This window comes from Oscarella lobularis, chromosome 5 (assembly GCF_947507565.1).
Source record: "Oscarella lobularis chromosome 5, ooOscLobu1.1, whole genome shotgun sequence".
NCBI classification, from domain to species: Eukaryota; Metazoa; Porifera; class Homoscleromorpha; order Homosclerophorida; family Oscarellidae; genus Oscarella; species Oscarella lobularis.
This window is the reverse complement of record NC_089179.1, coordinates 960,610-977,307: the sequence shown is the minus strand read 5'-3', so window position 1 is coordinate 977,307 and position 16,698 is coordinate 960,610. Positions and strand designations below refer to the sequence as shown.

The 16,698-nt window shown below is 47.4% G+C and overlaps 8 protein-coding genes and 1 long non-coding RNA gene across 9 annotated transcripts; 4 read left to right on the top strand and 5 right to left on the bottom strand.

Annotated features, from left to right (window-relative positions):
- Nucleotides 1-7: 7 nt before the first annotated feature.
- Nucleotides 8-2,601, top strand: LOC136186848 (nonsense-mediated mRNA decay factor SMG9-like). The gene is made up of 12 exons (XM_065974319.1): nt 8-71; nt 123-265; nt 409-976; nt 1,031-1,143; nt 1,203-1,233; nt 1,290-1,364; nt 1,422-1,514; nt 1,575-1,732; nt 1,788-1,819; nt 1,869-2,132; nt 2,183-2,333; nt 2,384-2,601. Exons 1-12 carry the CDS (start codon nt 18-20, stop codon nt 2,463-2,465), a joined length of 1,764 nt encoding a protein of 587 aa, XP_065830391.1. The 5' UTR covers nt 8-17; the 3' UTR covers nt 2,466-2,601.
- On the bottom strand, nt 2,472-5,132 carry LOC136186850 (ribosomal protein S6 kinase beta-1-like). The gene is made up of 15 exons (XM_065974320.1): nt 5,002-5,132; nt 4,843-4,901; nt 4,513-4,699; nt 4,341-4,412; nt 4,209-4,284; nt 3,993-4,151; nt 3,849-3,939; nt 3,703-3,793; nt 3,601-3,642; nt 3,483-3,548; nt 3,355-3,417; nt 3,220-3,300; nt 2,984-3,165; nt 2,887-2,928; nt 2,472-2,829 (listed from the first exon to the last, which is right to left on the bottom strand). Exons 1-15 carry the CDS (start codon nt 5,074-5,076, stop codon nt 2,610-2,612), a joined length of 1,506 nt encoding a protein of 501 aa, XP_065830392.1. The 5' UTR covers nt 5,077-5,132; the 3' UTR covers nt 2,472-2,609.
- On the top strand, nt 4,971-7,418 carry LOC136186852 (uncharacterized). The gene is made up of 13 exons (XM_065974322.1): nt 4,971-5,322; nt 5,381-5,492; nt 5,556-5,649; nt 5,708-5,762; nt 5,815-5,955; nt 6,015-6,092; nt 6,146-6,228; nt 6,293-6,394; nt 6,452-6,597; nt 6,647-6,812; nt 6,868-6,980; nt 7,038-7,122; nt 7,181-7,418. Exons 1-13 carry the CDS (start codon nt 5,205-5,207, stop codon nt 7,232-7,234), a joined length of 1,347 nt encoding a protein of 448 aa, XP_065830394.1. The 5' UTR covers nt 4,971-5,204; the 3' UTR covers nt 7,235-7,418.
- On the bottom strand, nt 7,246-9,645 carry LOC136186854 (phagosome assembly factor 1-like). Its single transcript, XM_065974324.1, has 15 exons — nt 9,510-9,645; nt 9,365-9,447; nt 9,207-9,290; nt 9,100-9,143; nt 8,961-9,043; nt 8,821-8,906; nt 8,678-8,757; nt 8,384-8,627; nt 8,236-8,322; nt 8,096-8,178; nt 7,999-8,045; nt 7,900-7,952; nt 7,793-7,848; nt 7,563-7,638; nt 7,246-7,502 (listed from the first exon to the last, which is right to left on the bottom strand). Exons 1-15 carry the CDS (start codon nt 9,628-9,630, stop codon nt 7,452-7,454), a joined length of 1,278 nt encoding a protein of 425 aa, XP_065830396.1. The 5' UTR covers nt 9,631-9,645; the 3' UTR covers nt 7,246-7,451.
- On the top strand, nt 9,185-10,128 carry LOC136186875 (uncharacterized). Its single transcript, XR_010669774.1, has 3 exons — nt 9,185-9,322; nt 9,375-9,476; nt 9,541-10,128. It is a non-coding gene; the product is annotated as an uncharacterized lncRNA (long non-coding RNA).
- An 854-nt stretch (nt 10,129-10,982) lies between these two features.
- Nucleotides 10,983-11,761, top strand: LOC136187326 (uncharacterized). Its single transcript, XM_065974904.1, has one exon. The coding sequence runs from the start codon at nt 10,983-10,985 to the stop codon at nt 11,640-11,642; it is 660 nt and encodes a 219-aa protein (XP_065830976.1). The 3' UTR covers nt 11,643-11,761.
- Nucleotides 11,614-13,252, bottom strand: LOC136186853 (uncharacterized). Its single transcript, XM_065974323.1, has one exon. It carries the CDS (start codon nt 13,177-13,179, stop codon nt 11,833-11,835), a length of 1,347 nt encoding a protein of 448 aa, XP_065830395.1. The 5' UTR covers nt 13,180-13,252; the 3' UTR covers nt 11,614-11,832.
- A 108-nt stretch (nt 13,253-13,360) lies between these two features.
- On the bottom strand, nt 13,361-14,919 carry LOC136186851 (uncharacterized). The gene has a single exon (XM_065974321.1). The coding sequence runs from the start codon at nt 14,901-14,903 to the stop codon at nt 13,551-13,553; it is 1,353 nt and encodes a 450-aa protein (XP_065830393.1). The 5' UTR covers nt 14,904-14,919; the 3' UTR covers nt 13,361-13,550.
- A 14-nt stretch (nt 14,920-14,933) lies between these two features.
- LOC136186871 (general transcription factor IIH subunit 3-like) lies at nt 14,934-16,636 on the bottom strand. The gene is made up of 13 exons (XM_065974345.1): nt 16,546-16,636; nt 16,411-16,490; nt 16,249-16,358; nt 16,073-16,194; nt 15,960-16,022; nt 15,887-15,907; nt 15,812-15,840; nt 15,682-15,756; nt 15,579-15,632; nt 15,466-15,534; nt 15,278-15,413; nt 15,188-15,224; nt 14,934-15,129 (listed from the first exon to the last, which is right to left on the bottom strand). The coding sequence occupies exons 1-13, from the start codon at nt 16,550-16,552 to the stop codon at nt 15,069-15,071; spliced, it is 864 nt and encodes a 287-aa protein (XP_065830417.1). The 5' UTR covers nt 16,553-16,636; the 3' UTR covers nt 14,934-15,068.
- Nucleotides 16,637-16,698: the final 62 nt, after the last annotated feature.

Below are 16,698 nucleotides of genomic sequence, written 5' to 3'. Positions count from 1 at the left end.
TTGTAAATCCTCAAGCGATGGGCGATTCCTTCCATAGAGGCGGTGGAAGAAGAGGACGTGGACGATCCAAGGTTAGCCCGACGTCTAAAATTGATCGTCGAGATCCTTGGATGGTCGTTTAGGATCGTTTCGACGGCGGAAGAGGTCGAGGACGAGCAGGAGTCCGTCTCGCGTCGGGAAGCGCGACCCGACGCTTCGGTGCGACCTCGACCGAAGCGGAAAGCGGGCCTACCTTGGTTCCAGGAAGCATAATGATCAAAACGAGGTAGCTAGAGCGCAGATAAACAGTTCTGGGCCACATCAATAGAAAGGGGGCTTGTTTCCAAAATGCATTTGTATAGGGAAGCGACAGAAGCCTCTTTAGTTGGCATATTCAGTATGATAGCCCACTAAATCAAGTCTATTTAGACCAGACAAGACAGAATCGCCTAAATCCGAAGAGGCAACTCTTCCGTCACCTCCACTCGCTTTCACAGCCGAAAACGACGAAGTTCCCCCGTCTTCGGACAATGCCGTCTCGAGTCCGCCATCGTCGTCTTCAGTCAGAGTTCCGAGAGAAATCTACGCCGCACCGCCGGAAAGAGGATCGTGGAGGGGCTCCAAACGATTCGCATCGTACAACACGAGAAGCGAAGGGAGCCTATTTCGCCCGTTGAAGAATCCGCGAGCCGATGGGGCAGGTGGCGGCGATAAACGCACGCCGAGACGAGCTCACACTGGCGGCGGCGGCGGCGGTAGTGCGTTTTCGTCGTCTCCCGTCAAGGGACAGTCTCTCTCCGTCGGCGGTTTCAGAACGGTTGGTTTCGCTCTGCCGTCTGCTTTGGATCGAGGCGGAGGGGGCGGCGGCGGCGGCGGCGGCAGCGGCGGAGGAAAGGGATCGCCAGGCGGAAGTCGGCATAGAATGCCTCATCAGGTCGAAGCCAAGCCGGCAAAACTCGTCAACGATGCGTTGCATTGGGACGACAGGGCAGGCGAGGTGAATTGAAAAAAAATGTCGTGCTTATTTCGTTGGGTTGATTGTTTTTATCAGTGTCTCCTGGAGCAGTCGGATTTTCTTGTTGTCGGCGTTCTTGGGAACCAAGGAGTTGGAAAGTCTACCGTCATGTCATTGCTGGCTGGTTCACGAACTACGAGTAGTACAAAGTATGATTGAATCCGTTGTGCGAGAGAAGTGCTCTCTGCTGCAACGTTTGGTTTCGTAGATTTTTTCGAGTTCAGTCTGATGAAGCGCAGGTGAGGCCACGATATTGACGGAGATGCACGTAAGGAAAATGCGTTGGAATAAATAGACGAAGGCCTGTCACGAGACTGTCGGCATTGACATGCTTGTAACTACGGAAAGAGTCATTTTGTTGGATACGGAGGTATCGTTTACTTTGCTGTCGTAGGTCTCCTTTAGTGTCTCTTTTCTGTTGCGACAGCCCACAATGAGCCCTTCTATTCTAAAAGACTTCTTTTATAAGGAGAGATGGCTACCTTCAGATATGCTAGCTGAAGATCAGATTCAAATAGAGGTACAGCACTGCGCTCTGTACGACTAATGCTAGGCTGTAGTCTTGTTCTCTTTGTTTTAGTCTCTTCAACTTGCTACTTTTCTCATGTCAGTTTGCCACGTGGTTATAGTAGTCATCGATAACATGGACGTCTCAACGTTTCGTCTGCTGAGAGCAGTGCAGATGATGAATTGCGTCTCGGATAATTTCGTGCCGCAGTCAGTTCGTCAGTCAACAAAGTGAGTAACTGCACAGTTCATCTAGTCTTCGCTTTTGTACTACTTTCTGCTGAAGTGAGCCAGGAGAGAAAGTGGCACCACATATACGTATGATTAGATATCCGCTCAACGGTCCGCTCATTTCCTCTTGTCTTAGTGTTTCTGTACAATAACGCCGGGCGGGAGCTCTTCCGTCCAACCGGCTTGACGCGTCTCCACAAGTTCATCTACGGCCAAATGGCCGAAGAGGACGACGAAGACAATGATCAAAGCAAGCTAAAATGGTGCTCCGGCGTCTCTTTGCTGAACAGTGGCACCCTTACATTTGCCAAAGAAGATCTAACGAGCGAGTTGTCAGGAAAAGAAATCGACTGCAACCTATTTCTCTTGCCTCACTCTAGCCACGAAAAGGAGGAGAGAAGTACGCAACGTCACTTGAGATGTTTGCATATAGAATCTTTGTTTCCGCAGGTCTAGATTCGGTCTTGACTTCGTCGTCGCTTTTGCCGGGATATATCGGCTATCCTAGCTATCATCTCCTCGGTGAAGCACTTCGAAATAACTTGTTTCATTTGCCACGCAGATCATTCCAGCGAAACACTTCGTTCACCGAATCACATTGGTCAGAGCAGAAGCTCTCTCATTTCATCAGCGTACGATTTTCTTTCGTAGGTTTCACTACGCTGGCCGCTGCTGGACTGCCATCAAAAAAGCAAGCATATTCGCCGAGTATGCACAATATCTACAAATTTAGCCCGAGTCAGCTTGCATTCGCATCGTATTTTAAATAGAATACAGCCAAGTAAGTTTAAAGTCTTGCTTGATGAAAAAATCAAAAAGTCTAAAATTGCACTCAATTTCAATATTATTAGAAGATCTTTCATTCAGCGATTTCTCGTTATATATCCGTGCCACCCAGAGTAAGATGACAAGGCCTATTGTGTATCCCATTACTGTAGTAGTTTTTCCCCTGGTGGGGAGACTTTGCTAGAATGGGTTGACTACTCAAAGGCACTTCATTCGGTTTGACGACAGAAACGGCCGCATCCATAGGCAATTCGCGTTGATTTATTGCGGAATCAAATCCGAAGTGAGCCCTTCCAGATCCCTTGACAGGACTGAAAAGAAGATCCCTATTGGACAACTACATCCCAAAGCAATATGCCTCATAATACCTGATGGGAAACAGCGGGCTCTTGAGCACTTTTCGAGGTGACCTATGAAGAAACGAGTAGAACAAGGTAGGCACAAGTTCTATCTCTCCTTGCGTACCCTACTCGTCCGGTGGAATTCCACGATGTTTTCTGGATTTCGTCGAGGACGCTCGGAGCGACGTAGGTGAAGCCTTTGAAATTGAGATTGGCACTCTCGCTCAAGCGAGAATCGTCCGGCGAATCGATTGCCGGTTGGCGCGTGAATTTGCTGTCAAATTGACTCGTATCGTCCTCGCCTCGCTACACGAAAAAAAAATGAAAACGATCTTTTCATCTTTCGGTGCGCGCGTATACCACGTGGGGAAGAAACGGGGGCTCAGTTCTTCTAGCTTCAATGTCGCGCCACACCAGATATTGCGTGAAGAAGGGATGAGCCTGATGAAAGCAATTCCGTCTTTCTGCGAGAGAAAGGTCAACGCCTGTGCTCACTTTAATTTCTTCGGCGTCCGCAGCTGATCCGCCGAGTCGAAGAGATGCGTTTCGCTGGAGCAACTACGCGGGAAAAAAAAGGCACACGTTGTTATTGCATAGAAAGTCGATTATCACAGCACGTTCACCTTTTTCAAGCAATTCTTTGCAGCTGGCGTTAGGTACGGAGGCATCGTCAGCCGGCCCCTTAGAATCTGAAACGAATCCAGGTACTTTGTTGATACATTGAAAGGACGCTAGACGTACTTTTTCTATCGTTTTCTTTCTGCTCTCTGCGCAGAAAGGAGGCTGAGAAACGAAACCAATTTCACATATAGGAAACGACGCGTCAAATATATACGCACGCACCGATCCAATCAACATGTCATACATCAAAGCGCCAAGACTCCACCAGTCGACTGCCTTGTTGTGACCGGTCCGAGCCAAGATTTCCGGAGCCCTATATTCGTTGACGACTCAAAATCGCAATCTCATATCCTCGTCTTGACTCTTACATGTATTCTATTGTTCCACAGAACGTGTGGGTCTTCTGATCGCCGACTATCGACTCCTTGCACAGCCCAAAATCAGTCAACTTGACGTGACCTGGAGTACCAGACAATTCTCCCTAAGTATGATGAGTGGCAAAGTGAGTACACCTTTGGCGTCGAGCATGATGTTCTCGGGCTTCAAATCTCGATAGATGACGCCAGCCTTGTGCAAGTGGCCCAGCGCGAGCGTGATTTCGCCCAAATAGAAAGCCGTCGCGTCTTCCATGAAGATGCCCTCTCGTTCCAACTGCATAAACAATTCGCCACCTTGGAAACAATAATTAAAATATCATTTCTCAAAAAAGAAAACGAGGTAGAAGATACCGCTGAGATATTCCATGATTAGATAAAGCTTTCCGTCCGTTTGAAAAGCGTAGAACAAGTCGACAATAAATGGGCTCTGGAACGAAATGATTTTGCGAGAGAGACGACAAAAGAAGACTTCCCATTGTTTACTTTCACTTCTTCCAGGATGTTCCTTTCCGCTTTCGTGTGAAGCGTGTCCTTGGCACTTCTCACGACAAAGGCCTAAAGAATGAATAGCCGTTGTCAGTAAGAACAATTCCAAAATCGAAAGTGGGTCCCTCCCCTCTCGCCTCAGGCCTCAAGGTCAAAACTCCTCCCCCACCTTTTTGAGTACTTTCATGGCGAATATTTTTCCTCGATTGTGTCCGGCGACTTTGCGCACTTGAAACACTTTTCCGTAGCCGCCCTTGCCGAGGACCTTGAGCAATTCGAAATGCTCGGGCCCGACCGATTCGGCTCGCGGATTGACGGTCAGTTCGTTGAGCGGCACCCTCTCGAAACCGTCGCCCCTGTCGTATAAAAAGAACGCGTTTGCGAAGTAGAACATCAACGCAAGTCCCGCCCCCTATGCATGTGATTCTCATTCCCGAAGACCATGATCATCCGCTTTCTCCTGCCCACGTGGCGGGAGGATCTGGTTCTTCGTTCTTACGTTGTCGGTGGCGTGTAGAACTCCGCTTCGGCCCCGTCTCCTTCGGCGTCCATGAAGTTCTGCGTGTGAGAGAGAGAGAGAGAGAGGCGTGATTTCACCATTTCGATTTGTCGTTCTTTTTTTTTCTTCCTTCCTAGGCGCGCTTTCGATCGAACTCACGTCTTCGTCTTCGGAGACGATGCCTTCGTTCGCGTGCAAATCGTCGGCCAGGTCGATGGGAAAGAGATCCGTCATGACGATGATCGACAAGGAGGAAAATGAACGCGCCTCTATGACAAAGGGGGTGGACGCGATTACGTCACGTAATCGCGCGCTCTATCGGATATCCTTCCACGCCCTGCCCTCTTCACGTGTGGCCCATTATGACGAGACGAACGCGCTCTGCGACGGCGGCGGCCAGTTCGACCGAGAACGTAACGTTGAGCACCAACGAACGAATTCTCAGAGACTGCCACTCGTTTTACATCGACGAAGACCGAGGCGAGCATGTCCCATTGACTCACCCACGCTCGAACGCCTTCTTTGTTTTGGCGTGCAGGGCTCATAGGCATCGCGCAGCAGCTCGGATTAACCCTGTTCGCTCCGAAAAAAAAGATTAACGTCCTACTGATTGGAAATCACTCGGCTGGAAAGAGTTCCTTCATCAATTGGTCGAGCGAGATCGCGCTCCCTTTCGGGGGGGACCCGGTGTAGAACGCGTTTGTTTTTTCTAGGTACGTTGGCGAGCATGTACAGAAGACGGGCGTTGCGATGGAGACGCAGGGATTTACGTTCGTGACGAGCGGCAAGAAGAGGGAGTCGCTTACAGTAAAAGGAGAGAAGAAGGCGTGACCAGAGGGGCTAAAGTTTTTTTTTCTATGCGCAGGGAAATGCGACGCTGCATTTGTATCCTCATTTCGACGAATTGCGAAAGCATCGAGGTAATTTCGAAATTTTGTCGTTTTGAATATTTCGATTTTCTTTCGCGCGAAGGCGTCGTCGAATATTTGACGACAGAAATTTCGACGTCGAAAGAGAATAAATTTAGTCTGGTCACATTTGTCGATACTCCCGGATTGGTCGACGGAGACATGATCTATGCTTTCAATGTGGACGATACCATTCTTTGGCTAGGTAATAAATATCTTTCTTTCTTTGGAGCATTTTCATTTGCAAATCGTCGTCTTCTACAGGAGATGTTGCCGACTTGATCTTTGTATTTTTCGATCCAATTGGCCAAGCTCTGTGTAAGAGGACCCTAAACATTGTCGGTCAGTGAGCCTATGGTCAAGAAACAAGTCATTGCCGGCATCCTTTGTTATAGAAAAACTCAATAGCAAACATCCCGATAGGATTCGCTTTTATTTATCAAAAGCCGACACTGCTGGAACAGAGAGTGATAGGCAGGTATGAAGGATGGCATTGGAATGTGTTTTTTATGGGTAACGGCGTTGCTGCTTGTTTTTTCTAGCGGGTCATGATGCAAATTGTTCAGGAATTGTGCAAGAGGCCGGGTTTAAACAAGGCGGCGTTTGAAATGCCGACCATCTATATTCCGACGCTCACTGGAAAGGTGTGAGAGAGGGGTGGACGTGCGCGGGGCGAGAAACTCATTCCCAGTCCTATCCAGACAGCCAAATGCGAAAATCAACTTGAAAACACTGCTAAGGAAATATCCAAGGCTATCGATCAGATGATACAGACGACGTTAAACGCACTAGAGAAAGATTGCCAGGCGATAGCCAGTTTGGCTCAAAAGAAGAAAGAAAAAGATCAGTGAGTTTTGCTGATGGAGTTTTTTTGATGATTATGATGAGTTGCACAGAGCTGATCGGGCGTTCAACTGGAAGGCTCGCTTTCGAGGCTTAGTGTTCTATTCGTTGGCCTTCTTCTTTCCTCTGATGCTACTGCTCAGTTTACTTACAAGTGGCGTGGGCATAGTGGAGATGCTTGGCTACGAGCAAGGCAAAGAGGTAGCAGAACAGCTACAGGTAAGCAACGTTGCGTATCCATTCTAAGTCGCGACTCGCTTTGGGAATGTCGTAGAATTTTATCGAGGGGCTATTTGGACTAGTGCCTGAAAGGTATCAGGTTGGATTTCTTGTCTGTCAAGCAGCTCTCTGCGTCCTTCTGTTTCTGCTGGGACGATGCGTTTCCAAGTCAGTGCATTCTGTTTCTGCTCTCGCGCGCGTTTATTAGGACTGCGTGTCGTGTAGGACGCGTCCGACGCTGTCGAAACGGAGCAAGCGGTCTCTAGAGGAAATACGCGATTACGTCGAAGACATTGGCAAGCGAAAAAAGGTGCCTGCAAACGAAAATGTGACGCGGAAACCCAGTTGAAAACTTTTCTCTTTGATAGGCTTTGTACAAAGAATACTTAGAACAAAGTGTGGGATCGGAATTCGTCAGCTGAAGGTTGGTACGTGCACTTGACAACTATTTATTACGGAACAGCGTAGTGAGGCAGAAGCACTAATAAAACGTACTTCGCTCTGTGCTAGAGAATGCTCGCTGAAAGATGTACAACGCTGGGCAGCAAACAAATCGTGCAATGATACTTAGAAGAAAATAGACCGTCTGTCAATCTGTTTACGTTATATTAGAGATTCCCGTCAAACATTAGAGCTTCGTTATTCAGCCCGATGGAGTGTCACCGACGCTATGTGCCGGTTAGCCATCACCTGGTGCAGTGAAGATGGAATTGAAAAAGATTAGAGGGTCGGCAAAGGGGGATGTCTCACTTCGAATATAATATCTTGAACGCTGTAGCAAAAGGTCGCGCCGAAGGGATTGACCGTGTTCGTTGACGAAGGCCTGCACGTAAATTCGGATAGACAGGAAAAATTGGGATTTCTCTACCTTTTCTCTGGTTCATCCTCTTTGATTGTGCACGTGGTGCACCAAATCAAAAAGGATCAGGAAAAGATAGAGAAAGGGGTTCTCTAATTAATCTAATCGTTCGCCTTTCCTGTTCAGCACGACAGGCCGCATATCCGGAACAGCCATTGCCCTCTGGATATCGTCCCACTAAAACGGCGACACGTATAAGAAGAGTTGAATGGCGCGGCGATTGCTTACCTTTGTGCAAGGAGTAACTTCCAGCTCGTCGCTGTAAAGTGATCCAGTCGTATCTACACGGATTTGCAAGGTATCTTTTTCTGCGCATTTGGTGCCTACCGTCAAACATCGGCCTCAACCTGATCAGGAAGTTGCATCGATAATAACTGGAAGAGGAAGGTAAGAAGGCCGCGGGCAGTAAAATTAAACTCCTCACATTTCAAAGTCGTAATGTCCGGGAAAATTCGTATGTAGCACGAATTTCTTAACGGTGTGACGAACGGCATCAAAAAGTACATCCTACATAGAACGGATCCTCGCACATATCCTTTGCAAACTGGGCCCCAAAATCATTACCACGCCCAGCGTGAAGTAGTTAAAAAAGTAGTCAGAGTGCTGAGACCGCTTCAGCTTACAAGGACTAGGACTGTGAATCTTTGCCATCTTCAAAAGAAAGAACACGGCACGGTGACCGCGGGATTCGCTTCTCCAAAAGTGCACTCACTCTCTTATCATCTTTATAATAGACTTTAGATGGAGATCCCAGCATTCGCATAACCTCCTGACACGTGGAGCCGAACTTAACGTCGACCTCGCTAACCCCTTTCGTCAACTCGATGCCACTTCCTATTGGCACGCCAGAGAGCAGAGTAACTCGCAGTCCTTCCAGTCGACCATCGCAGGCCATCACTTCAATCTTGTCAGCAAAGCAGTGACTGTTGTAGCGACAGAGAGGAATTTCAGGTGAGCTAAGACCCGATGAGAAAAATAGTGGCTATTCTACACAGAGTCTTCTCACCTGGGTAACTTCCAATTCGTTCCACTGTAAATATAGAGACGGGATACGACACGGGAGAGATTTTGCTCGGATATCTGCGCCTGACGAACAGAAATCAGAACGAAGTGAGTGAGTGAGTGAGTGAGTGCAATATGACAAGGCACCTGAGAGTCATCATCATCATCCGCAGGAAATAAGAACGATATTCCTCGATATGACAAAATCAACTGTTGGCGTCCTCGATCATAATCTAACGACGAGGAAAGATATGATTGCTCTGTTTCAATCGAATCTGATATCGTACCTCCTAGAAATGTGGCACCAAATGATTCCTCTATTTTTCGATACGTGGGCGGGATGTTTTCTGGGACGTTGAAGTGCGTTCCGCTGCAAGACGATCGTGAAAAGAAAAAGGTTCGTTCACGTTTTGCGTCCTAATATACCCGTATCGAAGTTTTACTATTGTCAGGTCATAAACAACGATGAGCTATAAATAGACGACAGTGGTATTGGATATCCTCTCTGGCGAGTGCGTAACTAGTTGTCTCGCCTTTAGTCGTTGTGTTATGCTGTCGAAAATGAACTTGACGCCATTGTCGACGAGGTCGATGACCATGTCAAAAGACAGCGGATCCTAGCAGAGGAGAAAGGAGCCCACTGAAGTTGGTACGGTTTCTTCCTCGACCACTTCTCTCCCATTTGACTCACGTCCTTGCAGTATTGGATTTCGATGCCGTTTACTGTCTGGCTGTGCCCCTTGAGAGTCTGAATTGCCTGGCAGACGGTCATTCCTGAGAACAAAGACGAGGTGTGACCAAATGTGGCGTCATCCCTTCTCGTGCCCGAGACGCACCGAGAATGATTTCCCATTGTTCGTTGCCTAGAGATCGTTCGGGAGCGACGGACAGATCCAACATGACGGGCAAAAGAAATAACGTATAGAGTAACGTAAATGAATGACTCGCGCAGCGCATGCGTTCCCACGGTTACCCAGGGGAGGGGCCTTTACCCGATCAACGCCATTGAACGGACATACCAACAAAGGTAACTCCCTCTTACTCTATTACAGTATTGGAGCTGCTTTGCTTTCCTAGGCTAAACCCAAGGACAATCAGACGAGGCAGATGAAGAGCTTTCCGATGTCGCCATTCACCTCCGGGCCCCGAGGTGACTAAATAAACCGGCCCAACTCGAGCCAGAGAGGTTAAACGCGGCGCAAGCGCAGGGGATTCAATCCCCTACTCCAGTGGCATGAGTGATAAACTGCCACCCCACTTGGGCAAGACGCGGTGGGTTACAATAGCGGTCCACCTGTGCCTTGGTATATAAAGGCACCCCCGGGACAGAGGGTCGCTGTCCCCCCGACGGGGGCTTGGGTGAAAGCCCCCTCTTAGAAAAAGACCGGGAGGACGTTCGTTTTTGTTTTTTGCCACTTCCGGGTTATTTCCGGGTTTATTAAATAAAAAAATAACGCAGATCCTCTACTGTGCATGTGCGGGCAGTTTTTGGTGACGGGGTCTTGCCCAGGACCCCGGAACAGCAGTTTTTTGTCAACAGGGTCATGCTTAGGACCCCATGCGTCTATCTACCTAACTCAAACAAAAAGAAAAAAGTACATCTACTGTCAATGTCTCTTCCGACTTCCCATTTTTCCATCGTCACTTTTCAGTCAATCCCCAAAGCTGGCTAGTGATAAAAAAATACCAATAGTTTTGTACTTTCTGAACGCACCCTCTCATGTATTTCCGTAAGGCGCATCCTCAATAGACAAACCCACAGGTCGCCGATTTTCCAACACGTGAATAGGAGAAAACGTGAATAGGAAAAATTGCATTATCGTCTTCAAAATAAATACCCTGTATTTATATCAGCACGCATCAAGCTGCAGATTTGTCGCTAATATGAACACCCCAAGAGTCAATTACCTGAAAAGAGGCGTGCAATGACGCCGCTTCTTTAGCGGCTGGAGAAAAAGCCAGTGCGTTGCAACGAACGCTTCCAGTAACAGGGGCCAGGATTAGACGTGTTGTATGGAGAATCGAGCGCGTGACGGGGGTTATTTGGGAAAGAGAGCCTGCGTCTGACCGTAGTCTCACATTACGCGTACACATCTCTTCGTACGAGCATAGATCTCTCATATATCTATGGTACGAGCATCCTTCGGGGGTCTCCTTTTGCCAAAACGGTGGCCACGAGGTCTGCTAGCTGTTCCGTAGACGCATTCTGCAAAGCCGCTTGCCAGCTGGTCGGTAACTTGCTTCAAACTGTAGGGGCGCTGGGAGAAGAGAATGTACACTCGCGCAGGCGCAATGCCAGATCTCTCTCTATGGGAACAGCGACTTCCCTTTCGGCAAACAAGCCCGACTCCTCGTCGTCGCGCAGAGTCTCGACGCCTGGCGTCGACGAGAATGCCGTCGACTCGCCCGCTCTCCTCAATCTCTCACACGGCACGATTCGTTATCGGCAGCCGGGCAATCACAATCCAAACGTCAAAACCGGCTACTTTTATCACGCGAAACTAAACGACTTCACTCGCGTGCAGCCGGAAGACGACTACAAGCTACACTACGTCTTCAAGGGACCGAAAAAGGACCGAAACAAGAAACTCTTCTACGTCTACGGAAAGGGGCTCGGATTTGATCACCACGACAACGGTTTACAGACCCTACCCTATCGGCCTCAAGGGAAAGGTTACGTATGGCCCAAAAGATACCAGGGAATTGTCTGCGACGTCCGAGTTCCGTCAGATCAAATCCAATTGTCAGACGATTCGAGCAGAGAAGACACATTTCAATTGGACGTCCGCGATTCGGATCTGGTTCGGAAGATACGAGAACGGGTTTCCGAGAAGCTCCTGAGGCCGGTCGATGACATCGTTCTCATGAGTGACGAGCGAGTGCTTGCCGATGGGGAGAAAATCGGTCGACTGAAACCGAGAGAAATTATAACGTGGAGCGAATTTGTCATAGAGATTGAAACTAGATAGAAGCATTTATGTACCATGGGGGTTTTTAGTAGATTCAGGTTTGATTATTAATAGATTGCATTTTTAGAATTAGAAATGTGTGATTTAATTAAAAAGGATCCGAGTGAAGTGCTGTACCCCTCTTACCTGAAAGCTAGAGTTCACCGATTGCTATGCAGTCTTCTTTCTTCCCCGAGTGAAGAGCCTTTAATTAGGTCAAAGGCTTTGCGAAAACAAAGATGAGTGAAACGAGACAAAGGCAGCTTGACGTTACGTAGAATGGAAAGTAGCTCTTGAATGCGTTGTACATGGCGTCGATGAATAGGGGACCGACGAAGCATCCAATTCCTCCGGCAATGCTGCTCAAACGTAAAGCGTTCTTTTCATTCTCCTTTCCCAGCATAACGTAGAATATGCTCAAGCTGTTTGATTTACAGACACTACAAATGAACAAATAAAAGAAGATCAGAATTTCTCCCAAATATCCGGACCAGTCATCGACTGGCGGCTTCCATGAGAGCCAAGCTAGAAATCCAAATGTGCAGCCTTGCAGAGCCACTGATATTAGACAGATTCTTTTGATGCCAATGCAATCTGACGCTACCGTCCAAGTCAATCTGCCGGCAAGATAAAAAGCGAATGCAAATCCGGTCAATGCTGCTCTCGGAGGAGTGTCTGTATTCCAAAGTGCATCGAGAATCAAGGCAAGATGAGCTACCACGCCGCAGGATAGAGCCAATGCTATAGTTAAAAAAAAAGACGTCAGAATAGATGAACAACGTCGGAGAAGTAAAGGCAATGGCATAGCCTTTTGTAAAGGAGCCGCTTCCACGCTGCTTTTGCTCTCAGCACCGCTCTCTACTTTCTTATCAGGAACGAAAAATATGGATAAAGTGCACAGCAGAACGACGATAATTCCAATAACAAATTGAACAGATCCAGCCGTCATGCCGTCAATCTTAGTGAGCGCCAGTATCAATTGGCTGAAGACTTGCGCGCCAGCGGTATAACCTGTAGCGAACGTACCCCCAGCCAGTCCCACTCTGCGCGGAATCACTTCAACCAGAAGCTGAAAACTAAAGAGAAACGCCCAGAAAGACGGTAATCCAACAGTAGACAATCCGACGACGTAGAGAATTTCTGTAATGACAGGTGATCCGGCTGTCTGACATAACTGAGTTCCGAGTCCCGATAGGCCGAACGAAAGACCAAAAGTCAAAGTAACAGCAACAACGACAGTTCGTGCCGATAACTTGGCCGTTAGACTGGGCACAAAGAGGCCGAATATTGCCGATACAGCCATCGCACCAGAGAACCCGTAGACGGTAGACGAAGACGACCATGCAGGACAAGCCATTTGTACGGGTCGAATAAGATAGCTGAATGCGAAACAAACCCCGCTTCCCAAACCAAGCGTCGCTGACGCGATCATTCTTAGACAGACGTCGAGACGTCGTCTTCTTTTGAAGGGGGCCTTCTTTCGACAAGTGCTAGACTGCTCTTTCTCCGTCGAAAGAACGAGCGGCTGCCGTTCTTCCTCTCCTTTGTTCCCGTGCATGTACACATACGGCTACTTCCGTTGCATCATAGATATCTACATGTATGGTAAACGAATCAATAAATAAGCTGCTAAGGCCGGTCGATGACATTGTTATCATGACTGACGAGCGATTGCTTGCCGATGGAACAGAGAGAAATTATAAAGTGAAGCGAATTTGTCATAGAGATTGAAATTGGATGGAAACATATGGAGTTTTTAGTAGATTCAAGTTCGATTAATAAATTGCATTTTCAGAATGAGAAATGCGTGATTTAATTAAAAAGGATCCCAAGTGAAATGCTGTGCCCCTCTTATCTGAAAGCGCGCACAAGCTAGAGTTCACAAATGGCTATGTAGTCTTCTTCTTCCCCCGAGTGAAGAGCCTTTAATCAGGTCAAAGGCTTTGCGAAAACAAAGATGAGTGAAACGAGACAAAGACAGCTTGACATTACGTAGAATTGAAAGTAGCTCTTGAACGTGTTGTACATGGCGTCGATGAGTAAGGGGCCGCCAATGGCTCCGAGTCCAGCAATGTTGCTCAAACGCAAAGCGTTCTTTTCATTCTCCTTTCCCAACATAACGTAGAATAGGCTCATGCAGTGCGATTTGCAGACACTGCAAATGAACAAATAAAGACAGATCATGACTTCTCCCAAATATCTGGACCAGTCATCGGTTGAAGGTTTCCATGAGAGCCAAGCTAGAAATCCAAATATGAAGCCTTGCAGAGCCACTGATATTAGACACAGTCTTTTGATTCCAATACAATCTGACGTTACAGTCCAAGTCAATCTACCGGCAAGATAAAAAGCGAATGCAAATCCAGCCAATGCTGCTCTCGGAGGAGCGTCTGCATTCCAAAGTGCATCGAGAATCAAGGCAAGATGAGCTACCACGCCGATGGCTAGAGCCACTGCTACAGTTACAAAAAAAGACGTCAGAATAGATGCAGAACGACGGATAAGTAAAGAAAATGGCATGACCTCTCGTAAAGAAGCTCCTTGCACGTCGCTTTTGCTGTCAGCACCGCTCTTTACTTTCTTATCAGGAGTGAGAAATATGCATACAGTGTACAGCAGGACGACTATAATTCCAACGATAAATTGAATAGATGCAGTCGTCATGCCGTCAATCTTAATGAGCGCCAGTATCAATTGGCCAAAGATTTCCGCCCCAACAGTAATGCCTGCACTAAACGTACTCCCAGCCAGCCCCACTCTGTGCGGAATCAGTTGAACCAGAAGCTGAAAACATAAGATGTAAGCCCAGATAATAGGCAGTCCAGTAGCCGACAATCCGACGACGTAGAGAATCTCCGTAATAACAGGCGATACGCCAGCTGTCTGACATAACTGAGTTCCGAGTCCCGATAGACCGTACGAAAGACCAGAAAGCAAAGTGATCGCAACGACAGCAGTCCGCGCCGATAACTTCGCCGAGAGACTGGGCACAAAGACGCCGAATATTACCGCGACAGCCATCGAACCAGAGAACCCGTAGACAGTAGATGAAGGGGACCATGCAGGACAGGCCCTTTGTACGGGTCGTATAAGATAGCTGAGTGCGTACGAAACTCCGCTTCCCAAACCAAGCGTCGCTGACACGATTAGCGCCAGACAGACGTCGATACGCCGTCTTCTTTTGAAGTTGGCTTTCTTTCGACAAGTGCTAGACTGCTCTTTCTCCGTCGAGAGAACGAGCGGCTGCCGTTCCTCCTCTTCTTCGCTCTCGATAGCGTCCATGAAACCTGTTGAACGTGTACGGCTACTTCCGTGGCATGTTCTATCTGTTGCTCCCGTATAAATAAATACGGATGTCAATGACTCATGCTGATGGCTCCATGTTGGGCGAATAATGAAGTCGTCTATTATTAATTAATTAATTAAATACGCTAAATAATTTAACTTTTAAGTGACATTCTTCTTTTTTCCCTTCGCCGCACCCAGGCCAGGCACTCTGAACCGTGAACTACAAATCAATAAATTTGTACGTAATAGAGAAAGGACTCCAGCTGTTTGCACTTTACTTGCAGGTCAGGCAGACGGGATTAAATTGACAAAAAACTGCAAGAAAGAAACTCGCCTTTCCCCCAATCCCAAATGTCCACTACTCTTACTTGAAAGACAAACGGAGCAGACGAATCCAACTTCTACAAGTTTTCTGTGACAAAAACAGGCCGCTCTGTAGTCGACAAGTGCTCGAGACGGAAAAACCAATGTATTCCTTATTGAAGCATCCGGAAGAAACACCCACTGCAATATACCAAGACATGAGCACGGAAAAATATGACGAAGCTGAATATACCATAAGATACTGTAGCAACGCCTTCGGTTCAGGAACTCTAAGGTACATTCCACCAGTCAAGTCAGATGCCTGGAAAGAGAATAGAAATAGAGAAAAAATGTTTTCATAAGTACCTGTTGCAGAAAACCAGAGTCCGGACCAATGATGCAAGCATCAATAGGTATTCCCTAAATGCCAGTCAAAAATTCATCACTTAATAGTGTAGTACATAGGTACATTTTTCTGAGCTCCAAATATGCAATTCATTGTGGCCATGTATTGAGCCGGAGCGTCAGGTGACACTTTGACTATCTAATAAAGAGTCGTTTTTTGATAAGACTGCCATCCACTGGACATGTAACTATACCAGAATTCTCGATTGAAGTTGACCCCCAGCTATTGTATACAAAATTAGCAGGCGCTAGAGTTACTAACCGGCTACCTTGAGTAGTCCTGTTAATGTCTGCAGATGAAAAAAAATTAATATAGATAAAAGTGTTGGTGGTCTCTCTTACAGCAAAGGGCCTTGGCCAAACTGCCAGCCATCAAAGAAGGAGACCCATCAGCGATAACGTTTTCTAAAACAGACTCTATTGATAATTTTTTTTAAGTCTTTATCTATTGTAACCATGTAAGGTCAGTTTTTGTGCCATCGCTTTCATTCCGTCGACGACTGCCTTATCGAGGGCAGCAAAGAGTTCATATCTCACGCCGTCACTTGGAACATTTGACGTTGGATAGACGAATCGGCTAAGGAGCAAAATGAAATTTTCCTGTATTTTGGGAAGATCATACTGCACAAACTTTTCAAGAGGATGAGAGGCAAGAACAGCTATCTTGTTCCCATCGTTTATCATCATGAAAGCGTTGAGAAAGACGCAGACATTCTCCACGCACCGAGTAAACGACAGTGACTGACAGTGTTGGTTGTGAGACGAAAAGAAAAGCAAGTTCCATTTTCCGTACCTCCTCCGCAGCGGCGTTTAGCCTTCCCCAGTGCACAGGACTAACATCGACGACTAGAACCAATTGAGAAGGCCGTTCGCCTGAAGACAGAAAGTCGTCAATCAGGCGTTGCAGCGCCTTACGTTGGAGCAATACCAGCCATTTCCTCGGAAGGAGCCCCGCCTCTCTTTTTTCCCCCGAAATTGCTCGTTCGTTGTGCAACGAGCGAAGCAATGAGTAAGCGATATGGCTGTTTCCTAAAATAGGGGATCTACTGAGCTAAGCCGAAAATCCACGTGCGCGATCCAA